Source organism: Notamacropus eugenii, chromosome 7 (genome assembly GCF_028372415.1).
Source record: "Notamacropus eugenii isolate mMacEug1 chromosome 7, mMacEug1.pri_v2, whole genome shotgun sequence".
NCBI lineage: Eukaryota > Metazoa > Chordata > Mammalia > Diprotodontia > Macropodidae > Notamacropus > Notamacropus eugenii.
Window position 1 is genome coordinate 29004769 of NC_092878.1, and position 27854 is coordinate 29032622.

General features: G+C 41.6%; 1 protein-coding gene across 2 annotated transcripts in view; it reads left to right on the top strand.

Annotated features, from left to right (window-relative positions):
• The first annotated feature begins 711 nt into the window (after positions 1-711).
• The window catches only part of STARD9 (StAR related lipid transfer domain containing 9), a 161546-nt gene continuing 134403 nt past the window's right edge, over positions 712-27854 (top strand). For both annotated transcript variants that reach the window (XM_072623573.1, XM_072623574.1), the window contains exons 1-3: positions 712-816; positions 18898-18967; positions 21052-21168. In XM_072623573.1, the coding sequence (XP_072479674.1) occupies positions 770-816; positions 18898-18967; positions 21052-21168 (234 nt within the window). In that variant the 5' untranslated portion in view covers positions 712-769. The remainder of the gene's footprint in view (positions 817-18897; positions 18968-21051; positions 21169-27854) is intronic.

Sequence of the window (27854 nt, forward strand, 5' to 3'; positions counted from 1 at the left end):
TCCAATTCTTTGCCACCACAAAAAGAGCTGCTATCAATATTTTTGTACATGTGGGTCCTTTTTTTCCATTTTTATGATCTCTTTGGGATACAGAGGCTCTTAAATGTTTGTTGAATCCAATTGAACAAGCTCGATAGTGTCAGTGGGGTTATATTGCTAACTGGGGGAGCACCCAATCTCTCCTCTCTGAGAAGCCCTTGCAGGCACTCTTATAAAGGTCACTAGAGTTCCAGGGAGTCCAGACTAGATCCCTCTATAGCGGGCCAAGAAAAATTGAACTCTACATTTCTACTATGGCTGTTTCTCGATGTCTCGGGGATGGGTGGGCAGGAAAGTCAGGCTGCTAAGGAAAGTGGCAGCCCAGGTGAATGCAGGCAGAAGCAGGCAGACTCTGCCAACCACGAATACCAGCTCAGTGACTGGAGGGCTTAGGCAGGAAGCCTTTTTTCAGCGCTATGAGCCAGGCACCGTGGTAAGCGCTGGGGACACAGATGCCAGCACCAAGGAAGAGTGCCTTGCCCTGTAGGAGCTTACAGTCTAAAGCCGGGAAGACAACCCAAGAAAGGGAGCTGAAAAAAGTGGGGAGTGGGAGAAGGGAATGCCCGGGATTGGCCGAGGCTCGGGAGGTCCCGCCTCAGCCTGGGCCTGGGCGGGGCTGCCTGCGGAGGCTCGGGGGGGGGGGGGGGGGCGGGGCGGGCCGAGGCTGGGTCCGGGGGATGCTGCGGCAGGCTTGTTTGGGCGTCGGGGTTCGGGGGGCCGGAGCCGGCGGATGGCGAACGTGCGGGTGGCCGTTCGCGTGCGGCCACTTAGCAAGAGGTGAGGTTGGGGCCGGAGTGTGCGGCGGGGGCCCGGGAGGGCCGAACCCCAGCGGCGCGGGGCTGCCTGCCCTCTACCCGGGCACGGGCACGGGCGGGGAGGCCCGCCCTGCCCTGGAGTAGGGAGGAGTGGTCTAAGCCGTAGGGCTGCCCGGCCAGCAGGCTCTGCCCTCCCAGCTCGGGAGTGGGGCGCAGATAGAGTGGCACTTCTGCGTGCCCGGGTCCCTGCCCCGCTGTAGCTCCCGACGCCCTGCCCTAGCGGGACCCTTTCTTTGGATCTCCAGCTCTTAGCACAATGCTTGGCCCCCAGTAGGCGCTTAATAAATGCTGGTTAACCGATCCGCTGTTAAGCAGAAGCCCCCAGAGTAGGGTGTGCCCTTCTCTCCTTGGATCTGACCACTCCTTAGGCTTCCTGGACGGTTGAATCTCAGTTAACAGGTTGTTGGGGATGTGGAAAGGGAATGGGGGGGTTGGATCCCAGCAGGTTTTAATGCCCCTTTTTTGTTGAGCATGAGAAGGAAGGACAGCTTATCCACAGCTCGGGAGAACTGGCATCTGTGGTTAATCAGAGCTCGCTTTTATATAGATAGCACTTTCATGTTTGCAAAACACTTTTTAAGGACCTCAGTTGTGACCATTTTTTATTTTTAGTCATTTCATTTTCCTTTTTGGTAGTCGAGGTACGCGTGCAAGTTCCGAGTGAGGAGTGTTTCCCCTTGTGCACACGTGTAACCGTGTTCTAACACTGGGCAGAGGCAGGCACCTGGAGGGATTGTGGAGGGAACCCCGAGTCTGGGAGACAAAGTAGTTTCGTCCCGTTGGGGGCAAAATCCTGAGGTCTGGGAAGTGAGCGCCCATGGGCGGTTCTGCAGCGCTCCCCTAACAAGTGGTGTTGGCTCCTTCTTATTTTCCAAGTTCCTTCTTTTTCGGTTTCTTTTCTCCTCTCCCCTTTCAAAACCTGTGTTAAGGAAAGATCCGAAGCTCCTGCTAGTTTAAGGTGTTATGCTTTCTGGGATGATGCGAGTTTTAATTAGAATTTAAAATAAAAGAGTAACGTTCTCAAAGGGGAGTTTATGGCAGTCAAGTAGAGAGAAAGGGAGGAGAGAAGGGCGGGGGGAGAGAGAGAAGGAAGATGGAGACATGCTTTGTGTCTGTCCTTTATGAAGCCCAGCTCAGATACATTCGGAGATCGTCCCCAAACAGCTGGCCACCAGGTGACCAATTATTTTCTGCATAGTAACACAGAATCTCCTGAGATCGAACAGCATCCTGGATTTTATCTGTGGAGGAAGTTTTTGCGTGGATGAAATCTCAGGTCCTTGACATTAATACTAAGTTTACATTGCCTGAAAGGAGGGAGGGGCATAGTGGGGGAAATCAATGATCTTTCCAGCTCCCTGGACTGGTCCTTGCTAGCCTTGTTTTGAAGGAGACCTACTATAAAGGTGACCAGTTTTCCAGCATCATTCGGAAAGTGTCTAGAAACTTTTAATAGGAACCTCTTAATAATTTTCTGCTGTTGGTAGAGTCTAGGAGCAGGGATCCAGGAACTGACTCACATCATAGTATCTTTAGTTAGCCTTAGGATAGGGTTCAAGGATGCAGAGACTCTGAAACCTTAACTGTCTTCTGCAGAGGGGAAAACCTCAATGAAGGTCAACTTCTTTGCGGCTACCAAACTGAACCCCACTGGAGTTGTAAGGACAGAAGGAGAAAGGTTTCAAGAAGGTTCTTGAAGCAATTCAGAAATCTAGGCTTGGGATCACTGGGTCAAATGGCGTTTCCTGGCCATTAGGAAAAAAATCAGGAAGCTAACTGTGTCTTGGAACTCCTTTGACCCTACAGCAATCTGAGAGAGAAGCGCAACAGACAGTTGTCCTTTGGGGGCTGAAATGTCATGAAGGCTCACCTCAGTGTAGGTCGGTCACCTCTCTTAGGGCTGTTCTATTAACAAGACAGAGAGACCTGTGGTTCATTTAATCTCCTTTTCCCATACTGGGACTCCTATGTCTCTACTTTCTGTGCCCCTCTCTACTACTTTCTCTTTCCTTTTTAATTTCTTTGGTATAGAGATGTGTTACTCACCTTGGAGAAACTATTGGTTAACCTAACCTGTAGAACTGTAATCAGCTGAGAATTTCACTTGTTCTTGTGGCCAGACTGGGATCTCTTAACAAGGCTGGGGTTCTAGGTCTCTTGGGGACTGAATTTAAATCTCTCTCTCTCTAATATTACTTTATTTAAATTTGATGTCATTGAAGACTTTGGTGGGGGGGGGGGACAACTTGGTGGCACAGTGGATAGAGCCCCAGCCCTGGAGTCAGGAGGACCTGAGTTCAAATCTAGCCTCAAATCCTTCAAATCCTGGCCCTGGGCAAGTCACTTAACTTTGGTTGCCTCATCAGAAAAAAAAAATATTAAGGGGCAGATTCCCACCCCCAATATTGGGGAAAAAATTTTTTTTAGGAGTTTGGAGGCATAAAATGATTTTTAAAAAAAATTTATTCCCCAATTACATGTAAAAACAATTTTTAACATTTGGGTTTTTTAAAGTTTTGAGTTCTAAATTCTCCCCTTTCCTTCCTCTCCTCCCTTCTCCCTGAGATGATAAGCATGTGCAATCGTGTAAAATGTATTTCCATATATGTCATAAAATGAATTTTTTTAAAAAAGTAGTATTTCAAACCTTTCCTTATGCATGCCACTTGAATGTTGAAGAGTAGATCAGCCTTCTGTGGTTTAGAAATTACAGTGTTTGTACAAGGAAAATTATAATGACAAGGCCATTAACTTTGTTCAATTTTTTCTCACTATTGTTGGTGAACACAGTTCTGGCCTAGCTTTGGTCTAAACCTATTTTCTGCCAGATTTTCCCCAGCAAACACTAGTTGGCTCTGCACTTGTACTTCTGAATCTTGCTTATCTAATCTGTCCCACTGATCTACTTTTTAATTTCTTATCCATTCCTGGAGAAATTTTATTATGGCTTTGTTATATAGTTTGGCATCTGGTCATGCCAAGTCCCTTTCCTTCCTACTTTTTTTTGGTTCTTTCCCTCGATATTCTTGAACTATTGTTGCCCATATGAATTTTGTTATTATTTTGTCTAATTCCATAAAATGTTTTCTTTTTTCCCCTTTTTATTTTTTTCTCCAAATTCATTTATTTATTTGTTTTCAGTTTTCAACAATCACTTCCCTAAGTTTTAAGTTTTCTCCCCTTTCCTTTCCCCTCCCTCCCCAAGATGGCATGCAATCTTATTCATAAAATATTTTCTTGATAACTTGATAAAAGAAATGGTGCAGTAGACAGAGCACCAGGCCTAGAGCCAGGAAGACCTGAGTTCAAATTTGACTTCAGATACTTACTAACTCTGTGACCCTGGGCAAATCACGTAATCCTGTTTGTCTCAGTTTCCTCATTTGTAAAATGAGCTGGAGAAGGAAATGACGAACCCTGCAGTATTTTTGTCAAGAAAACCCCAAATGGGATCACAGAGAGCCAGACGTGACTGAATAACAACAAATCTGTGGAGTCATTTGGGCCATGTCTGGTAATGAACATTGAATATCTTTATTCAATGTATTTATTCAGCTCCTGCTACCTCTGCCTCATAGGATTGTTGTGATGAAAGTACCTTGTAAACATTAAAATGTTAGTTCATTGTGAGTGGTGGTCTACATTAGTGGGAATAATGAATCCCGTGAAGTGTTAGCATTATTTGATTTTTTCATTGCATATTTCCATTGAGGTGGAACCAGTGACCATATTTTACCGTATTATGACTTTGAATAGTGTATCCCCCTCACAGTTTTCATTATTTGCACTCTCTGGGACCTGGCTATATTTTTTATCATCATCATCGTCATCTGTCTTCTGACTCTATTACTCCCTCATGAAGGAGTCATTCTTTGGAAAGGGTGACTTTTCCGGGTGCTATTTTCTTTCACCAGAAATCAGTCATGAAAAGTAGAGCAGCTACTTGTTCCCACACAGAACACACAATTAATAGAAGAGTCAGCAGTCATGTATCTATCTCTTTAAGATTTGTTAGGTACTTTACATACACTATCTCATTTGTGCCTCATAGCAGTCTTATAATGTAGGTACAAAAGGGCATTGTTCCCATTTTACAGGGGAGAAAACTGAAGCCCATGGGTGAAGAGACTTGCTCACGGTCTCATAACTAGTAAGTGTTAAACATGGAATTTTAGCCTGTTTTTTCCTGTCAACCTAATACTCTAACCACATTACCTCTTATTTTCAGCCTGAATTCAAATCTAGTCTCAATTACTCGCTGTATGACCCTGGGCAAGTCATTTAACTTTGATTTGCCTGAGTTTCTTCAACTGTAAAATGGGAACAATTAACTACATAGTATTTAACTGACACAGTATTTGTAAAAAGCACTTAGCTCAGTACATACCATGTAGTAGGTGCTTTTATTGCCGTTTAGTTGTGTCCAACTCTTGGTGACCCCAGTTGGGGTTTTCTTGGCAAAGACATTGGAGCAGTGTGCTTTTTTCTTCTCCAGCTCATTTGATAGATGAGGAAACTGAGGCAGGCAGGGTGAAGTGACTTGTCCAGGGTCACACAGCTAGTAAGTGTCCAAGGACGGATTTGAATTTAGGTCTTCGTGACTCCAGGTCTGGTGCTCTGTCTACTTTCCCATCCAGCTGCCCTTCCCCATCAATCTTAAATGATATCAAGTTTAAATGAAATAATATTGTATAGAGAGATTTAAATTCAGTCATAAATAAATGGCTGCTCACAGTAGGTGCTACATAAATGCTGATTCTCTCCCCTTCTCTTCTCCTCTTACCTCAGCAGTCCATGTAATGTCTCAGTAACTTTCATAGTTGAACAGGATGATGAGACCCTGCAGCCATGAGCGTAATCATCGGGCATTTAAATGTCACTTGGTGGTTTACAAAGTGCTTTATGCAAGGTTATCTCATTTAATCCTATAACAACCCTGGGCGATAATTTATTTATACATGTACATATATATACATATACATACACATACCTACTCCTACATATACATACATACATTTTTGTAATAAATGGTTATCTTTTTTTTTTCTCTCGGAGGACACCACTGAGTAACAGGAATAGCAGGCAAATAAATGTTAAGGACATACGACTCGTAAGGGGCTGAGATAGGATTTGAGCCTAGCTCTTCTGGTCACAGACCTAGCAATTGCTGCTTTGCCCCCTCTGCCTGAGCCTTCTAGAATCTCAGCAGCGATGCGCTCAGAGATGTTACAAGGTGGTACCTCTAGACTTCATTTTCTTCTTTTGTAAAATGAGAGGGTTCAACTGACACTAGTGGTGTCCAACTCGAATAGAATCTGAGCTCTGTAGGGCTGCATATTGGCTTAGAAAATCACAAATTAACATTATCATGGTTGTTGTATGTATGTATATGCATAAAATATTTTCATTTGTGTCTGACTCTTTGTGACCCTATTTGGGATTTTCTTGGCAGAGATACTGGAGTGGTTTGCCATTTCCTTCTCCAGCTCATTTTACAAATGAGGTAAACCTCAGGCAAACCCTGAGGCAAATAGGGTTAAGTGACAGGGTTAAGTCACACATCTAGTGTCTGAGGCCAGATTTGAACTTGGGAAGATGAGTCTTTCTGACTTCAAACCCAGCACTCTGTCCACTGTGCCACCTAGTTGCCCCATTACATATTATATATAAAATACTATGCATTTATTTTGTTAAACATTTCCTAATTCTGTTTAAATATAGTGCCAACCTTATTCAGAGTTGTGCAGGCTTGCCTTTGAGTTTGACACTTCTGAACAAGATTACTGATGAGATCCGTTTTATCCCTGAGTCTGTGATCCTTTTGTCTTGAGACTAGCCAGGCCAGGTTTTCCTAAACTTTTAAAACTATGTACTCCTCCCCCTCCATGTTTTCTGAGATGTCCTAGATCAGGGGTGGAGAACCTTTGACCTCAAAGCCACATGTGGCCCTCTAGGTCCTCAAGTATGGCCCTTTGACTGAATCCACACTTCTCAGTCAAAGGGCCACACTTGAGGACCTAGAGGGCCACATGTGGTCTTGAGGCCTCAGGCAGGTTGCCTACTCCTGATCTAGACCGTGGTAGTTTTGTTTTGTGTAAGTCGGAGTGAGAGCCCTTTTCAGGTTTCTTATACTGACCTCCCCTACATACAGTCTAGCTGTACTGATCTCGCTGTTCTCACCACGTGCCGTATCTTCCACATTCATGCTTTAGCACTGGCTGTGCCCAGTCCAGGAGAAATGCTCTCTCTTTTCACCTTGGCCTCCTGCTTTCCCTGCCTTCTTCAAGACTCAGCTTGTAATCCCACCTTCTTTCAGAAGCTTTTTTCCTGGTCCCTTCAACTGCTCGTGCCTTCTCCTCTGAGATTATTTTCTGTATACTCTGCATGTATCTGGCATGTACATCATTCCTTGTATGTTGTATTAGAATATAAGCTCATGAGGGCAGGGACCATGGTGGGTTTGGTTTTTGTTTATTTCTTTTTCCTCTTTCGGTTCTAGCCCCAGGGATTAGCACAGTTCCTGGCACAGAGTAATAAACTCTTACTGACATGATTTGGTGGCAGTAGGGATTGACTTTTTTCTGCTTGAGTGTTGGGTAGGACTTTGAAAAACAGACTAAAGTAATAAAGAGGGTAAGGAGAGAACTAGTAAAAGAAGAGGAAGAAAAGAATAAGGGAAAAAGTAGAGAGAGAGGAAAAGAAAAAACTGGCAGAAGAGCAGTCACAATTGTTGTTTCTTTCCTGTTCCGAGAGGACCAAAATTACGTCATGATGTTGGGGGTCAAGGTATGATGTGTCCAGCTGTGGCTGATCGTACCAGTTAGAACAAGGAGGGGTCAGTAGACAAAAAGTTTGGATGAACATTTGGGGCTGGAGATGTCTCTAAATTTGCACATCTTGTGTTTGAGTTACTTTTATTCTGTTTAGCAGTGGGACAGTAAAGGAAAGAAAAAGGGATAATTTAATTTTTGCATTGCTTCAATTTATAGTTTTGGAGAGCTGTCTTTTATATGGCTGGATGGAAGGGGGGAGATGAGGGATGGCTTAGCGCTGGAACTCATTCACAGGTGGTTTCGCTACCTGCAGCATGACTATCTCCTAGAGGTCCATTTTGTTGTAAAGCTATTTCCTTAGTATGGCCCAACTAAAATTGTCTACATTGGTCTAGATTGTTTCCTTGAACTAATGATTTTCTAATTCCTGGAAAACAGAAGTTAGGTACCTACCCATGAATAGTTAGATTCAGGAAAAACATGCCTGAGTAGCCTGTAGCCAAAGTAAGAGATAGATCACTCTAGCTTAGCAAACATGTTTGAAGTTCCTGCTGCATGCAGAACACTGTTTTAAGAACTGAGAGTCAGAAAAATATACATAAGACAGTCTATGTGAACTCCTCATTTGTCTTATCATCTAAAAGGAGGCTATGTTATGTATACCAATAATTATAAATGTAACAAAATCATATATTTATATAACGGCATAAGGGTAATTATGTCAGGGGGATAAGTGAAGTCTATGGAAGAGGTAGTATTTGAGTTGGGTTTTACAGGATGGATAGGAATTTAACAGGTAGGAGATGGGAGGGAAAGATGATCACAGATTGAGCTAGAGCTGGAAAGGACTTCTAGGCCATCTAGTCCAATTTATTTTACAAGTGAGGTAGTTGAGGTCCTTTGTAAATCTTTGTTTTAAGTTTACTTCTTTTTTACCATACATCATTAGATTCTGCTTTTTGATCCATTCTGCCCCAGGTGAGTTTAATCTATTTCCATTCTTGGTTCTTATTAATTATGCATTTTTCTCCATCATATCCTCATAATTTTTCCTCCCTTTCTCCCTCTATTGTTTGTTTGTTTTTTAGCATTGGAATTTATCTTTTTTGTAATTGTTTTAAATGAGTAGTTACAACGACAATTACTTTGATCAACCACTGGAATTTTTAGGCTTTATATTAGTGGCCATTAAGTCTAACTCCAAAACTACAAAAATGGAAATGACTCTTAAAAGCTGGGACCTTAATTTTTAAAATGAAATTTTTCTTCAACCAACAAAAATCCCCCCTTCCCTTCTCTCACTTCTTCCAGTTGAGAAAGATCTTCTTCCATTTTTGCAAAGGAGGAGGAAAAAACATAAAAATAATCTATGATTGAAGTGCTGTACTCCTCCTCTCATGCTTCCCTCTTTACCTAGGCCAGACTCTGGTCTTCTGTTCTCATTTTTCAGTCTCTGACTATGACTATTTCCCTGTTGAGTGCAATGTATTTTCAATGGTATTCTGATAAATGTTTAACAACTGACTCTTTGGGGAGAGGGAGAAGTACACATGACACACTTTCAAGTTAAATCTGCATCACTTTTTTTAAGGCTTGGCAATTAAAAAAAAACAAATCCAACCTGGATTTGTAGTGTCATCCAAGGTCTAAATGCTCATGCTGAAAATTTAATAATTGGCTCTCCTGAGCTGGTTTGAGCTGGCTCCAGCACGCTCCCTGTATATTTCTACACTAGATTCTTTCTGTGTATGTGCATGCATGTGCATGTACACAAGTGTATGCATTTTACTTTGTCAAATTAAGATTAAGGCTTGATTCTTGCTTGTTCATCTTATCTTTCTTACTCTTCTCATGTATCTCAATTATGACAAATACTAAGATCCTTCCCCATCATCCTCATTTCTTCCCTAGTACATTCCTCTTCCCCCCTCCCTTAAAACCAGTAAAGTAGAACAAAATACCACCTGTGACCCATGTTTGTCTTAACTCCCTCTGTGACTCTTGAAGACACTGAAATAATGCAGGGACACATATCTTCTAGTTCTTTTAGCCTCTTCTAATTACTCAAAGGTATACCTTTCTAGGTTTCTTTTAACTCCTGTGTTTGCATTTCAAAGTTTCTACTCCGCTATGGTCTTTTCATCAGGAATACTTGAACACTCCACATGGGACCCTGAGGCCGCATGTGGCCCTCTAGGTCCTCAAATGTGGCCCTTTGATTGAATCCAAACTTCACAGAATAAATTCCCTTAGTAAAAGGATTTGTTTTGTAAAACCTGGACTCAGGCAAAGGGCTACACCCAAGGACGTAGAAGGCCTTGAGGCTGCTGGTTCCACATTCTTGTGTCTATTCTATTAAAGATCCATTTTCCCTCAGAGGATTATATTCATTTTTGCAAGATAATATCTTCTTTATCTTGCACCCCTTGCCTTGTCATATTCTAAGACTTTTCTTTCTTTGTAATAATTGCAGCATAGTTTTTTGTGATCTGATTCTTTAGTACTTTGAACTCTGTCTTTCTTGATGCTAGTGATATTTTTTCTTTGACTTGAAAATTCCAGATGCTGGCTATAATTTTGGGGTGTTCAGACGGAGTTTCTTTCAGTAGGTAATTGGTAGATTCTGTTTTCACTTTGACCTCTGGGTCTGATAGAACTGATTTTTTTTTTTTATAGGATACCCAATCTTTCTTGGTTTTGGTTTTATCAATGATTTTTTGGAAATCTGATTCTTAAATTATTTCTCCCCAATTTGTTTTCCTGCCAGTTGCTTTAGACTGTAAATAACTTTACATTTTCTTTTATTTTTTCAATCTTTTTATTTGAGTTTAATGTTTCTTATTATCTCAGAGTAGATGAATTTTGTTCACTACATTCTATTTTTGAGGTAGTTCATTGGGTAAGGTCTTCCACTTTCTTTTCTGAGCTCTTTATTATCATTTCAATTTTTTCTTTCTGAATTCTCATTTTATTATGTCTTCATTCATCTCTTGCTTCATTTCCTCCAGACATTCTTGTTATCCATGTCGACAAGTCATTATTATCCCCTCTGATGTTCTGCTTATGCTTGTGGAATTTACTTTCTTTTTCTGGGTTGATCTCTAGGGGTTTTCTTAGTCTATAATATTTCTTAAAATATTTTTTATTTCATTAAATATTTCCCAATTATTTTTTAAACATTCATTTTAAAAATTTTGAGTTCCAAAATCTCTTCTTTCATTCTTCCTCTTTGAGAAGGCAAGAAATTTTGATATTTATTATACATTTGAAGTCATGAGAAACATTTTCATGTTAGTCATGTTGCAAAAGAAAACAGACAAAAAAAAACAACCAAGAAAAAGAAGATAAAAAAACATCCTTCAGTTTATATTCAGGTTTTATCAGTTCTCTCTGGAGGTAAATAGCATTTTTCATCAACCCCATAATTTTTTTTTTTTATTGTGAACAGTGTTCTCTTTTGTTGACTCATATTTTAGCCTTGGTTATTTATTTATTGGAACTTTGTGCCAGGGGCCATACTGTGCCCCTCTGGTACTCTTTGGTAGTAGGGTAGGCTTTGTTTGGTCCTTTCCTTTCTATGGTCTGGATGCTGCTGCTCCTGCTTCTCTAGCTTTAGTACCTTAGACAAGGCCCACCCTTGGCCTCAATTCCCAGCTTCCGTCTCCATGTTGTAGTGGTCTGTTGGAGGTGCTGGCTTCTGATCTCTTCCTCCTTCTCCATCTACAGTCTTCATTCAGGAGTTGGTTCCTTCCCTTCTGTATGGCCCTGCCAGGCCCTAGTGAGATGTTGGTGATTGTGCTGGTTTCAGGCCTCTTTCAAGGTGCTAGGCTCTGATTTGGCTGTATTTCCTACTGTGGCTCCTAGAACTCTGATATGCATAGTTGTCCCCAAATATGATGACTCATGACAACTGGTTGTGTTCCCTGCACCATTTTGGATGGATCAGTCAAGATCCCACTGGTTTTTCTGTGGAGCTTTCTTTGGCATCTGACCCTCATTCTCCACCCCTTGACATCTTCATTCAGACCATCTTTCAGGCTTTAGATCTCTTTAACCAAAGTTCATGCTGTCTTCCATGACCTTTCTTCCAGTGCCTGAGGCTGTGCTGGCCTGGGCTGTGTGTGAAGAATTAGTTAGGGTTCTCTTCAATTTTCTAGGTCAGTGCTCGTCTTGTGCCCTTTTTAGTTATTTGCTGGGGTATATGTGTGAGGTATGGGTGACCTTTCATGTCACCATCTTAACCAGAAGGCCCTTTATTTACTATTGCTGTTATTATAACAGATCTGGGGACTAGGAAGGAAAATATTGTCTGAGTCAGGGAGTTAAATGAACAGGGTCCACAAGGAGCAGGGTGAGGAGAACCACAAAGGCAGGAGCCCTAAAGCTTTAACTGACATTTGCTGAATGTAAAGAATCAGTCTGAAGCCACTTCATCAAGGATGCCCCCACCCCTCACCTGCTCATCTAAAGGCTGAGCCACTGTGACTTGTACATGTTTCTAATTTGATGGCAAATCAGGAAGATAGGGTAGGAGATTAGTGAGTAGGAAATATGGCACTTGATCAGATATGAGAGTGTATCAGAAAGTACCCCAACATGCACCAGGGGCCTGCTATCACAGGTTCTTAGATCTGCATTTATAAAAGGAAAATAACTTTCAAGGTTTTAACAATCACTTTAATCAAGCTCATGTATCATTTTTTTAACCAAGTACATATATCATTCAGTTACTTCAGGGAGTCAGCACTCTGAATTTCAAAGAAAATACAGAGAAATCAAAAGATCAACAGACATGACTTCCTCTGCCTGAATTCAACCAACAATTGGACTTCAACTGTCTGACTAAAGTTACCAGAGAGGGAAGCATGACATCTGGGTTCTCAAAACTGGGGGGCTCCTTAGCAGCTTCCCAGAGTCCTCATCTGGCACTCAAACCTTCTTATCAAAAATTAAGCCCCAAAGTAAAACCTCAACTCAGAGTATTTATACCTTTTTTTAGAGCCAGAGGGCATCACAACCCTTTGACCTGGTGTCTCAATAGAAAAAACAAAAGGTACTAGGGACCTTTCTACAAAACAACTCCCCTAATCAAGCTTCCCACCATGGGCAGACCCATCAGTGCTCGAGAAAGATCCTTAATCACATTAAAATAATTAAGGATAAAAATACATACACTGTTTCTAGTTAAAGAAACTCTGATTTCTGTACTTTACCACTTGTAAAGACTCTTGATTGATAAAGGCAAGATTCAATCAGAGACACTTGATTATACTAAAACAAAAACAACAAAAGATCATATTTTGATTGCCATCACCAAGAGGTAAGAAGAAAGGAAGGAGTCAAAGATAATTAAGGTTTTTGATCATAAGAAACTGGCAGAATGGTTGTGCTTCAGAAAGATGTGGTGAAGTAACAAGAAGGAGATTTTGAGGGAATTACAATAAGTTCAGTTTTGGACATGTCAGCCTCGAAATTCAGATTATTTCTTTTAGTAGATATGTGCTTTAGTTATTTGGAGATGTGGGTCTGGAGCTCAAGAGAGAGGCCCCTGGTTGGTGATAAAGATTTAGGAGAATCATCTGCCCAGACATGTGGGAGTGAATGAGATTACCAAGGGAGTAAACGTGGAGAGACAAGACAAGGATGCCAAGGACGAGAAGTAAGCAAAGGAGACAGAGAAGGAGTGTTAGAGAGGAAAAAAAAATACAAGATGTGTCGTGTGGCAAGGGGCGGGGGAGACAGAGAGTGGGAGAAATAGAGAGCAGAAGGAAGAGCTGGTCTGTAGGGTCAAATACTGTAAAGAGGTCAAGGGAGAATAAAAACTTACAAAAAAATAAGGATATTGGATTTGTGAAGAGACGATGAGTGAGTGACCTCTAGATCTAAATAGAACAGTAAGCTAGGATCCAGATGGTAGGGGGTTTGAAAGAAGTAGAGGCATTAAGTGGAAACAGCTGTCCCCACCCCCACCCTGCAAACCCATCAGTGAGTGCCTGCTTATTTGAACTGGTCCCCAGAAAAAATGAATGACAGACCAATTTTTGGACATTTCCCCTCATCAAACATCCCTCCCCTTTCACTGGGTGTCCCAAAAGTCTTCTCATTTCATATTATCTCTCAAAGCTGTGTACCACATTCTGTTTTGTTTTACCTTTCACTTCATCCTATTCAGAATTTCCAAAATTTACCCTAATTTGAAATTCTAAGTCCAGACTTTGTCCCATTTCTGTAGGGACTAGTACTCAGAAAGGCTGTTTAACAGAACAGCAATATTGTAAACCAATTCACGCTAACATGTGAAAGATTCAACCTTTCTCAGAGGTTTGCATTTGAGGTAAATCTTAGATACTAAATAGCAGGCAGGTAGAAGGTATAGAGAGGCTTTCCCAGCATCAGCCTGGCAGCCAATAAACATTTATTAAGCACCTACTATGTGCCTGGCACTGTGCAAAATGCTGGGGTTCCAAGGAAAGAGAAAAGACAGTCCCTATGTTTGAGGAGCTCCATAGGGCTGTGGCTTATTTTGCTTAGGCAAGGAATAAGGCATTTCCTTAAGGGGGCTATTGGAAGCAAAGCTGCTTCAGCTTTCCCAGGGAGGTTGGGCTGCTATGGAATTCCCTGGGTTTTATTAGTTTCCTATATCTCTACACTGCTTGACTTAAATTAGCCTAGAATTATCTCAAGGATATTTTTCTGTCAATCAATCAAGTATTTATTAAGTATGGCAGGCACTGTATTAGGCACAAAATGAAATGGTCCCTGCTCCTAAGAAGCTTATGTTCTATGGGCGCATCAGCAAGAAGATATGTTTGTATACGTACACATACAGAATTTATTCATACATGCACACAGATGCTTTACAGATGTGTACACATGTATGTGGTATGCATATATACACATGATATATAACTGTCTGAATACATATGCAGGATACATATAAAGAGGATATGTACAAATAACAAAATTGTTCAATTCAGGGTAGTTTGAGAGGAAGGACACTAGTAGGTGAAGGGGTCAGCCAAAGCTTCACGTAAGAGGGTCATGCTTGAGCTCAGACTTAAGGGAAGAGAGGAATCCTATGGGGCCAAGGTGAGGAAGGAACACCTGCTAGGCATGGGGCTCAAAGCCTCCTGTACAAAGGCAAAGAGAGGGCAGATGGAGTGTCGTGTGTGAGAAACTGAGAGAAGGCCACTTTGCTCACATCCGAATTGCAGGAGATGAGGAATGTTCAAAGAGATTGGAAAGGTAGGTTGGGATCAGGTCACACAGGATTCTAGAAGCTAACCAGGGGTGGGGAACCTGTGGCCTTGAGGCCAAGTTTCTGAATTCAAGTTTTGACTGAGTTCAAGTTTTACAGAACAAATCTTTTTACTAAGGGGATTTGTTCTGTGAGGTTTGGATTCAGTCAGAGAGCCACACTTGAGGACCTAGAGGACCAAACATGACCTCAAGGCTGCAGGTTTTCCACTCCTGAGCTAAACAGACAATTTTATACTTGATTCTAGACACAATAGGAAGGCCACTGGAGTTAATGATAAATAGTAATAGTGATAATATAATAGAATTGATATAGTGCCTACTATGTGCCAGGCATGATGCAAATGCTTTACAGCTATCTCATTTGATCCCCATGACAATCTTACTATCATTATCCCCATTTTACAGTTTAGGAAACTGAGGCAAACAAAGGTTAAGTGACTTACCCTAGGTCACACAGTTAGTAATAATAATTATTGTTATTATAATGGCCAACATTTTACATGGCACTATGTGGGGGGCACTGTGCTAAGCATCTTACAGACATTATCTCATTTAATTCTCAACAATCCTGGGAAGTTGCCATTATTATTGCTACTTTATAGATAAGGAAGCTGAGGCAGAGGTCAGCCTACCCATAGTCATACAGCTAGGAAGTGTCTGCGGCTGGACTTGAACTCAGGTCTTCACGATTCCAGGCTCAGCTCTCTACCCACTGCATCATTGCTACCTCTCGTTTATAGAATAGGGTTGTCTGCACCTGAGAAACGTCATTCTGGTAGAAATGTGGAAGATAAACTGAAGTTGGAAGAGCCTCAGGGCAGTGAGACTGGTGAGGAGGCTTGTTGCAGTAATCTAGGTAATGAAGTGATGAGGGCTGGGTAAGTAGCGAAGAGGGATCAGAGAGACTGTCAAGTTAGAAGTGGCAGAGCTTGGCAACTGATTGGATATGTGGAATGAGGGAGAGTGAGGAGGCCAGGTGAATGCCAAGGAGAACCTGACCTTCAGGTGAACATCAAGTGAGATATGTATAAAGTGCTTATCATGGTGCCTGGCACATAGTAGGTGCTATAGAAATGCTATCTAGAATTGTTACTCCTTCTACTCCTCTTACTACTACTGCTACTGCTACTACTACTACTACTACTACTACTACTACTACTACTACTACCACTACTGCTATTAGAAAATGGTAGTGCCTTCTGCAGAAATTGAGAAGTTTTTAAGAGGGGTAGGGTTGGGGAGGAAAGACAAAGAATTTGGTTTTGGACATACTGCATTCAGAACTGCTTGCATTTCAAGGGTAGTCAGTGGGTTAACATGGTGTTGCCTCTGTGTAGACAGCAGGGTGGCATGTTTATTGCCCTCCTGTAGTCTTTCAATTTTATGCACATCTATGATTAATGTTGCCTTTGCTGCTTAGTTTTAGAGAGGCTGGGATGTGTCTGGTGGCATGATTCCCAGAGGGAGTAGTTCTCAGGTTTGTTTAGTTAATAGACTTTTATTTTTTCTTAAAGCTGAGAAGTTATGCTTGCATATCAGCCACTGCAATGAATGCTAAAGGAGTTTCAGGTTCTGATCAGGAAAATGATTACCCTGTGGTCATGAGGAAACTCTTAGTGTGAGATAAATGGGGAAACTCTAGGGGACTTGCAAATGTCATTACTCAGAAGTAGGAAGAGTTATACCCCAAGCCTTAATTCTAGCCTTACACAAACAGGTTAAAATCTACCATGTGGCAAAAAATTTCCTTTTATTTTCCCCAGCTTCTTTGGGGTCAGACAGTAAAAGCTTGAAGGTAGACACCACTAGATCCAGAGTTATGTTTTGATTTGCAGTAAAACTTGTAACTTCTTCACAGCCTACTTTCTCTAGTCTAGTCCAATAGCCTTGGGCTCCAGGTCTGGTATAATTTGCATGGAAGGAAGGAAAACAAGCATTTATTAAGCACCTACTACATGCCAGGTCCTCTGCTAAGTAGTTTACAAATATTATCTCATTTGATCCTTCCAATAATCCTAGGAGGTAGGGGCTATTATTTCCCTCATTTTACAGATGAGGAAAATGAGGCAGACAGGTCATGTGACTTGCTCAGGGTCACATAGCCAATAAGTACCTGAGACCAGAATTGAGCTTAGGTCTTTCTGACTCCCGGCTTAGGGTCCTATGTACTGTCCTACCAAGTGCATGGCACTTTGACTGGGGATATTGGACATACACACACACACACACACACACACACACACACACACACACACACACACACCCCTGTCTTTTTTTTTTTTTGAACACAGATATTTTCCCACTAATACTTTGTGTTTGATTATTTTAGACCATGAGGATGTCTGAAGACTCAAAGTTGTAGGTGACCCCAAAGGGCAGTGAAATGGCTCACAGTGGGTGGAAGAAGGCTGTGGTAACATGTTTCCTAAGATGACCTGTACACAAAAAGTATATTGTAAGGATATTATCTAGGAAGTGTATTTTTAGAAAAGGAAATATGTTGCTTATATGGAAAGAGGGTAATAATACCTGGACATCCTGCGTGTTTCATTAGTATCCATGAAACATAAAAAGGACCCAAGAGAAAGGCCTTCAGTGCATTGGGTAGTTGTTTGCCTGGGTCTGTGGGAAGATATGGATGAGAACTGCAGAGGAAGAGGTGGAATGGGCCAGTTGCCATCTTTACCAAGGGAGAAAATCATGCAAGTGAGGAGTAGGTGTTTAAAATATTAGACTTTCTCCACTTTCACTCTAGTTCCAAGTGTACATGTGACCAAAAGACGAGTCTAGTCTTTGGATTCTGTTGTTGTTGCTTCGTCATTTCAATTGTGTGATTCTTCATGACCCCATTTGGGGTTTTCTTGGCAAAGATAGTGGAGTGGGTTGCCAGTTCATTTTACAGATGGGGAAACTGAGGCAAACAGGTTTAAGTGGCTTGCCCAGAGTCATGCAGCTCGTAAGTGTCTGAGGCCAGATTTGAACTCAGGAAAATGAGTCTTCCTGACTCTGGGCCTGGCACTTTGTCATTGTAGATTCTACCAAACCAAGCTTCACTTGGGCAGCGGATAGAGTACTGCACCTGCAATCAGGAAGACCTGAGTTCAAATTCAGCATCAGATACTTACTTGCTATGTGACCCCAGCAAGTCACTTCACCCTGTTTGCCTCAGTTTCCTCATCTGTAAAATGAGCTGGAGAAGGAATGGCAAATTACTCTAGTATCTTTGCCAAGGAAACCTCAAAGGGGGGCATGAAGAGTCAGACATGACTAAAATGACTCACTGACAACAGCAAAACCAAAATTCACATGGGTAGCCACTGTGTGCTTGGGTCAGTTGAATATAGTCACCTCGAGGCCAATTTTGGGAGCAGGTCTAGTACTGGCATGTTAGGATTAAACTCAGTGTTATCCGGCCAAGATCCTAAAAAAGCAGGACAGATTCTGAGTATCTTGGTTTTATCTCTGGTTTGAGTAGGCACAAGGAGGTGGATTTGGAAAGTATGTCCTGTTGGGGAGGTAACCTTTTTACTACCAGCAGTGACTATGGCCTTAGATAACTGTGAATTACTGTGATAGCCTGTTAGCTAGCCAGGAGGGAGGCCACATGATATAATGTAGTCTAACGATCCAGGTTCAGGTTCTGTTTACTACCAGTATGACTTTGGGCGGGTCACTTTACTGCTTTGGCCTCTATTTCCTCACCTGTAAAATGAGAGGGTTGGACTAGATGGCTCCAGAGACTTCCTCTAGCATTCAGTCTATGATCATCCTGTGTTTCCATGCCATTCCTTTTCTCCTGGTTTTGATGCAACAATCTTGTGACTGGTAAGAGTCTGGTGGTAATCCATTCTAGTGGGTGGTCTGGTGGTCATAGCCTCTCAGCAAATCACTCATGTCCAGCTAACCTTGGAGACTTGGAGAGGAACATCCAGGGGCTTGTCCGGCTTCCGTACCCTTGAGAAAAATCACTAACACTTTGGCCTCATGTCATTTTGTTATCTTATTTCCAGAGAGATTGCAAACGGGGGAAGAATCATTATAGAAATTGATGACAAAGTGGCCAGAATAAAGAATTTAAAGGTAAGCTTAGGATGTTTTTCTAGTTCTTTTTTTCTCATCATGGTTAAAATTTGTGTTGTTTCAGGATCTTTTGAGCTGGGGGAGTGTGTGTTCTGGGGATGTCTGGGAGGGTTGGAGTTGGTCCAGTAGCTTGGTATATTGGGGAAGACCTTGAGCCAACAATACAGCAAATATAAAAATGAAACAGGAAGGACAGACTGGCATGAGTGCCTCAAAATAGGCAACTGTTTTGAAAATGTGGACTGCAGCTCTCCAGAAGAGAAACATGAAGACATCCCACTTCCCCCCCTCTACTTCACTCCCAAGGGACTAGTTCCTGCATTAATCCTTTGACCAGGATCAAGATTTCAGCTTAGTAATTGTCTTGGTCCCCGTGTCATGATCTTACAATCCATTTGTGTGGATGGTCTTGGGGAAGGGATGGGATATCTGAATTGTTATCTCCTCATTTGAGAGCATTAGTATGGGGGACTTCAGGGCCCAAAAGAAAGTTATTAGCCTGAGTCTTGGCACATCCTCCTCCCGGGCTTTGAATCACAGTAGGGACAAGCACTAGGATACTTCCTTCCTCTCCCTTTGGCTGGTTTCCTTTCTCCCCTTCCGCAGCCTTTTTCCCTCAGATTATTCAGGGGTGGGAAGAAGAGGGAGGATAAGAGAGGCTGGTAAGGGGTGGGAAGGGGAGGAGTCCAAGAAAGCCAGATGGGCAATATTTGAAATTGATCTTGTGACTGGGCATCCTGGGTGTCCATCCCCTGGCTGGTACTCTGTGTCCCTGGAGGCCAAGGAAGCTGATTGCCATCAGTACCTGCTTAGGAGCCCTACAGACACATTAGCTCCCTAGTGAAGCCTGTGATGGGATCTATTTCCTATTGGCCTGGCCTTCTCTGTTAGGAGATAAATGGCCTGTGAGCTTGCCAGACTCTCTCCAGGGGAGCTCCCTGGGACAGAGTCACCATTTATTCCCTGCTGTGTCTTTGTTTATAGCTCGGGTTGCCTAATTACTTCAGCTGTTTTGTTCAGAGAGCTCGTATTTTAGTTCCTAAGGATGAATCTTGGCCAAGATCAGAACCTTATCCCCTTCACCACCTCCCTGGCTGGGTGCTTGTCTGAGGCCAGACAGATTCTGTTCCTCTAGACCCCATTATTCATAATTGATGTCTAATTGCTTGTAAGTACATAGTGCCTGGTGCCAGACAAGCTGTTTGCCTAGAGCCTCGACCTAAGTTACTTGAGGGCAATGACTATAATAGGATCAGAGATTTAGGATTGGAAGACACCTTAGATAGAGACCGTCCAATCTAACCCACACACAGCTATTAAACGTTGGAGGTAGGATTCAAATTCATGTCTTCCTGCTTCTAAGTCCCATGTTCTATATACTCTGTACCACGTAGATATTTAATTTTTGTCATTGTGGTTTTTTTTAGTACCAATACCTGATATGCAGTAGGTGCTTAATAAATCCTTACTGATTAATGATTCTGCTATGTATGAAATCTCACTCTCCAGTTCCTGTTGGAGGCCAGTTCAGTCCTTCCCCTCTCCTAGGAGACTGAGTCTGGACTAGGGCAGGTTTGGAGGGCTGAGTGAGTTCTGGACTCCAAAAGCGCAGGTTCTAGTTTACCTTCTGGGTGGTTGAATTGGTTCTGACTCTTGCGTCTAATCTCAGCTTTTAATTCCCTCGGGTTGGAAAACTCCCCTTTGGAACATTCAAAAAAGCATGATGAAGTTTTTGCATAGTGAGGAATCCCCAGTAGCAGGACAGCTAAGTCACTCTCAGAAATCTGCAGCCCATATTATTGGGGGAAAATATTGGGTTTGTAAGTGTTCAGGATGGGAGTCCTTCCAACTCTTTCTTTTCCTGGAAAGAAAGTGGGCAGATTGTCATGGGGGGTGGGTTGGGGGTGGTGCACATAAGTAGCTGCATTTGACATATGGGGTGGGGGATCAGTTCTGTTGGCATATGTCATAAACATAGTTGAAGGCCAGTTCAGGGCCCCTTGACCATAGCAAGGGGTCACATTGACTAGTAGCAGGAACTTTGATGGTGATGACTGCCCACTATGTCCTTGTATTGCCTATAGGTGGATAGCCGGCCAGATGGCCCTGGAGGCTCAAGGGAGAAGGTTGTGGCATTTGGTTTTGATTACTGCTACTGGTCAGTCAACCCAGAGGACCCCCAGTATGCATCCCAGGATGTGGTGAGTATCAGTTCTCCTATTTTCCTTCTCTTATCCTCATTTCTCATCCTTTGATTATTGTTTATTGGGGAATGTTGAGATTCTTTCTATGATAATGTATTGATGTGTGTGTTTGTCCTTCGTTGCCAAAGAAGACCATGCCATCAGAGAAATGATGACATGACTTGCACTTGACTTTGTTTTTGAGTGAGTGAGGGCTGTGCAGGTCACCAGCCTCACTTCTCCTCCAGAGCCCTCTGAATCCAGTGACCAGATATTCCTCAGGATGACTGGAGACAACCCAGGATGAGGCAATGGGGGTTAAGTGACTTGCCCAAGGTCACACAGCTAGTGAGTGTCAAGTGTCTGAGGTGAGATTTGAACTTAGGTCCTCCTGACTCCTGCACTGGTGCTCTATCCACTGCACCACCTAGCTGCCCCTAATGTACTGATAACATTTCAGCAGATGTGGCAGTAATGATGAGGGAAGGGTTCACAAAGTGATCCATTGAGATGATGAAAAGAGGATCCTTGGCCTAGGAAAGAAGCAAGGTTTAGGAACGTGGCTGTTATTAGTTTAATTCTCCAGCTGGGGCAAAGTCCATATGAATACGTGTTAGAGTAGGTGATGTCTTGTACATGTTGTTTTCCCTATGTAGAATTCTTGAAGGCAAGAATTGTTTCATTTCTGGCTCTAAGAACAGTGCTTCGCACACAGTAGGTGCTTAATAAGTGATATCTCTCAGGGCATCTCCAAGAACCTGCTAAAGGCAGATCTGAGTGGATGGGCTCATTGTGATACGTAGGTCATTGAAGTACTCTGAGATTTAGGAGCTATGTTATTTTCTAGGCCTAGAGTAGTTTCTTAGAATAACTGGTGAATAATGCCCAAATCCAGTGGTGTGCTGTAGCCAGCCTGTACTGACTCATGAGAGCTGATTATTAAATTTTAAGTGTGAGCATTTACACCTCAGAAATCAGTAAATGGTATAAATAATAACTCATTGTGTTGGTGATTGTCTAGATTTAAGAAATTTAAGAATTTAATAATAAAGATTAAATTTAAGACATTGAGCATACATTTTTTATCCCCTTGGGGAGCCGGTTGTTAAATATTTATCAGCATGTCACTGCCAAAATCACATATCTAGTACCATTGTGGGCAACTCTCCTTGGTAGCCACAAATTTTACCTCTGTCAAACTACGTGTGTGTGCTTGACTACGAAACGGACCATGTGAGAGAGTGTGATAGAGATATGCAGATCCATTCTTATGTTGTTTCACCTGATAGAAGCTAAGCTCCCTGAGGACAGGCACTGTCTTGCTTTGGTTTTTGCTATCTCCAGTGCATAGCAGAGTACTTGGTATTTAATAAATGTTTGTTGATCAATGATCAATTATGATTCCAAAGGACCATGGAGGTCAAGGGAGGTCAAGTGATTTGCCACAAGTGACAGAGGCAACTTGAATTAACATCCTACCTCAGACCCTAAATAGTTGTGTATTCCTGAGCAAGTCATTTAACCTCTCTCAGCCTCAGTTTCTTTATCTGTAAAGTGAAGGGGTAGGCTTATGATAGCCTCTAAGTCCCTTTCATGCTCTAAGATCCTGTGATCTATCATACAGGTAGGTTTTAGGGGCAGAATTTGAACTCAAGTCTTTGGACCCTAGAGCCAGCGTTCCTTCAACTTGTAACATGCTTTCTACCTTTGTGCCCACTTATAGTGCTTAGCACAGTATCTTGCACGTATATTTATTTGTTGAATATCAATTTGGGCTCATCACCAGCATCAACAAACTTATTAAATATCTTATTAAATTAAACAAACTTATTAGTGCAGCACACTTGCTGGGGGATGAGACAGAGACCAAATAAGACATGATCTCTCACATCATGGAATAGAGGTGGAAGTGGAGGAAGAAATAGGGACAGATAGATGTACAGTGTTCTGACCCTCTCCCCTTCCTTCTTCATCCCCTCCCCCTTTATTAAATGCTTGCCATGTGTCAAGCACTATGCCTTTTATCTTTGTATATGATGTACAGCCTTAATTAGAATATAAATTCTTTAAGGGAAGGATTATTTGGTTTCTATCCCGGTATTCCCTTTGCCTGGCACAATGCCTTGCCCATAGTGAGAGCTGAATAAATGTGTATCGAATTGAATCCTCTCCCCTTTCCTTTGGGAATGGTCTCTATTGCACTGCCCACTTTTTTAGTCATTTCCCTTTAAACCTCCCTGTACTGAACCCTTCCTTGTTTCAAAGAAAAACATTAAGGAAAACACACAGCGACTACTTCTGACAATGTATATCTATCTCATCCATGGTCCTCTACCTTTCTACCCAGAGTAGGTTGATACATTTCATTATCAATTCTTCAGGATGGAGACAGAGACCTCCTGCACTTCAGTGTTGTTACAGAGTATGTTGGTGGAGTCATTGTATACATAACTCTCTTGGTTCCTTAATTCTTTACTTTGCAACACTTAATACAAAGATGCCAGAGTTTCTCTGAATTTCTCATATTTGTTGTTTTTTTAAAGCATAGTAATAATTAAGTTGTATAAAAAATAATAAAGTTATATGTAATATAATCACTTGTTTGGTCATTTTTCAGTCATGTTCGACTCCTTGTGCCCCCTTTTGGGGTTTTCTTGGCAAAGATACTGGAATGATTTGCCATTTCCTTCCCCAGCTCATTTTACAGATGAGAAAACTGAGAAAAACAGGTTTAAGTGACTTACCCAGGATCACACAACTATTATGTGTCTGAGGTCAGATTTGAACTCATGAAGAGGAGTCTCCCTGATTCTAAGTCCAGTGCTCTATCCACTTTGCTACCTAGCATTATATTTGTCTCTGTTCTCAGAGACATCCCATTTTAATTGTTGGAAACCACAGACATAGGAGAATTCAGTCTCTGGGGTGTTGCAAAGGACCCAGGGGGTCTTTAGGGTACCATTGCAAGAATGATGACAGCGCGCGTGCTGGTCTGGCAGGATCCGGTCACATGTGTCTCTGGGCTGGGGTTTTTAAGGGTAAGGCTTCTGCATCTCATATGGTCAGCTCCCTGGTCTGGTGCTCTGGTGGTGGGATCTCCGCAAATGGTTTGTTCATCAGCTCTTCTCCATTTCTCTATATTCATTAATTTCCTCTAGGTTAGCTTTTTCTTCACTGTATACAAACATGATTAGGTCTCACCCTTCTTTTGAAAAATAACAACACAAAACCTTTGCCTTTACCCTGATCTCCTCTCAAGCTTTGACCTGATCTAATCACCCCTCCCTTTCACTACGAAATTACAAAGAGTGGTCTAGTTTGTGGCCTCCACTTTCCGACCCTCCTCTTCATTCAACCCCTTGCAATCTGGAATCTTACTCCACCACTCTGAAAACTGCCTTCCTAAACACTGCCAATGATTTCTTCATTGCTGGATCTGATGACTTTTTCAGCTGCTGCAGATGTGATTTACCACCCCCTCTTTTTGGATACTCTCTCCTCCATTGGCTTCTGAGACTATTTTTAAGTATCATGTCTTCCTCGATCTACAGTCCCATATTTCTAGAAGCCTGTGCCTCCTGGACATTTCCACTTGAACATCTTGCCAGCCCCTCATACTCTACATGTCCCAGATATATAGCACAATGGACAAATCCCTTCTCCCCACACATACTATATGTGATCCTGGGCAAGTCACCTTACCTTTTTCAGACTCTAGTTTTCTCATCCGTAAAATGAGGTTAACACTTATAAAAACTACTCTGTAGGGTTGGTTTAAGGATCAAAGTAGGTTATGTTTGTAAACAGCTTTATAAGCCTTAACATGATTTATGAATGTCAGCTATTGTTATGTTATAATATAATATAATACATACTATTATAATAACTCATTTCTTCTTGTATTGTTCAGGGAGGTAGGAGGCACGACAGATAGATAGAATATTATACTTAGAGTCAGGACCATTCAGATTCCAGTGCTACCTGAGATCCTAGTAGCTGTATGACCATGGGCAAGTCACTTCATCTCTCACCTTCAGTTTCTTCATCTGTAAAATAGGGATAATAATGGCACCTTAATTATTTTTTAGTAAATCCAGGCTCCCAGGGTTGTTATGAAGACTCAGTGTGATAACATGTAAAGCATTTTGGAAAGCTTAAAGTGATATATAAATACTGGCTATTATTTTTATTGTTTAATTGATAGAAATGGTCCTGGGACAAATCAGTTTCCTGCTGTGATTCAGTATTCTGTGGCCTATTGCACAAGTGTATAAAATGACTGCTTTTTGTAACTGAATAAAAATATTGGAACGTAATCTTAGCTCTTGCGAACCACAGAAAATCTACTTTGGAAAGACTTGAGTAGCAGGCTGGATGATTAGGGATGCTATATACTTCATCTTGGTCACTGTTGAAACACACATACAGTAGTATGGGAAATCTACAGAGTTCATCCCTAAATATATGGATAGGTCGGACAGATTCTGCAAATGGCCATTAAGCTGGACCGAGAAGGAAATTTTAATGCGCTTTGTATTTCCTTGCATGTTGAATACAATAGGATAGCATCAAATCGAATAGTGGTAGGTTGGTAAGTAGACTGATAAGAAAGAAAGGAAGGCAGACAGATAGATAAGTAGATAGACAGTTAGAAAACATGCCTGCGTTTCATCCTCTGAAGCCTTCACTTGCCCCATCTATCCCCACTAGCTATTAGATCTTGTCTCTTCTCTCTTTTGTGGCTTAACTTCTTGAGAAAGCTATCTATAATCAATGCTTTCACTTCTTTCCCTTTTACTCTACAGTCCGGCTTCTGTGAGTCACTATATTTTTTAAGTTTTTCATTCCAAGGTTGGAGATTCTGAATATTTGAGTACAGTGACATCACTAAAAACATTGTTCTCAAGGGTAGTGTCTTTTGTTTTGTTTTGTTTTTGTTTCTGATCAACGTTGTTTCCAGGAGATTATGGCTACAGTTTTGTCAGTGAAAATTCTTTGTTTCCAAAGAATTTCTTAAAAAATTAATTAATTTATTTTTAGTTTTCAACATTTACTCTTATAAGATTTTAAGTTCTAAATTTCTGCCCCCCTCCACTTCCCCATGCCATACATGTACAGTCATATTGGACGTATTTCCACATTAGTCATGTTGGGAAAGAAGAATCAGAAAAACAAAAGGGAAAAACCATGAGAAAGAAAAACAAAAAATAGGAAATAGTGTGCTCCAATCTGCATTTAGATTCCATAGTTCATTCTCTGCATGAGGATAGCATTTTTTATTATGACTCTTTTTTTTCTTAATTCTTAAAGGGAATCTTGGGCTCTGTGTTTGTTGTATTGGGATCTGTTGTATTGTGTCTTATGAAAGATGAGATTCTGAGTCATCATTCCAGCTTCCAGGTTGCGTGTGTGCTAGTCATCCCGTGGGTCCTAAATTTTAGCAAACCTGTAAGTGATAAGCTGCACGGTTTCTGTTTCCTTCTGTAACTGGCATTGATGAATAAATCTAGACTCCTTAAGGATCATCTTTGTACAATTTCAAGTGGCAATGACCTGGTCTTGAATTGCTACCATAAACCTTTCTTGTTTCTGTAAATATATCTTCATGACTCCGCCGTTAGTCCTCTGTCAACATATAGTTGCTTGAATTCCTATAAATGGAACCCATGGAGGCTGTTTGGAGCTCACGCTTGAATCTTAACCATTTCCTAGATTTCACCCAGAGTTGGTAAGCCATGTTAGGTTATATTCAGCGCATTCAGCTGTTGTTTGGCTACTTCAGTCATTTCAGTCGTGTCTGACTCTTTGTGTTTGGTGTTTTCTCAGCAGAGACACTGAAGTGGCTTGCCATTTCCTTCCCCAGCTCATTTTACAGATGAGGAAACAGAAACAAACAGAGTTAGTTTACTTGCCCAGGGTCACACAGCTCGGAAGTGTCTGAGGCTGAATTTGAACTCATGAAGATGAGTCTTCCTGATTCCAGGCACTCTATTCACTGTGTCCCCTAGCTGCTCCAATACATCCAGTAGCATATACCTGTTGTCAGCCTTTCATATTGTTTTGTGAAGTTCAGACATCTGTTTTATTCCAGAAGTATTTCTCTGTGTTTGAAATTTAAATTCATCATCTTCTCTGTGACTTCTGTTGATTATCTTGCTTCTTTTTAACAAGGAAGCGTTCATCTTTCTGTGACTGCCTTGAAGTTGTTGTTCATAGAATCTCGTTCTTCTCATCTTTTTTCAATGGTGTTTAGATAGAAATGATCCTGGGACAAATCACTGTCCACTTATCATTATTTTATATTTAATGTTTTACAGACTGTTGGCCAAGTGGATAAAATAATGGGTTTTTGTAGTTGAATAAAAGCCAGGTAAATAGGTGATGCAGTGGATAGAGAGCTGGGCCTGGAGTCAGGAAGACTCATCTTCCTGAGTTCAAATCTGGCCTCAGATAGCTGTGTGATGCTGGGTAATTCATTTAACCCTATTTGTCTCAGTTTCCTCATCTGTAAAATGAACTGGAGAAGGAAATGGCAAGCCATTCCATTATTTCTGCCAAGAAAACCCTAAATGGGGTCATAAAGAATTGGGCATGACTAGAAAAAAAAAAACCCTGCCAAACATATCCAAAATAACTGACTAAACTATGTTCCTCACATTGTGCTAAGACTTTATGTGGGGGGAGGAGTGGAGTCAAGATGGCAG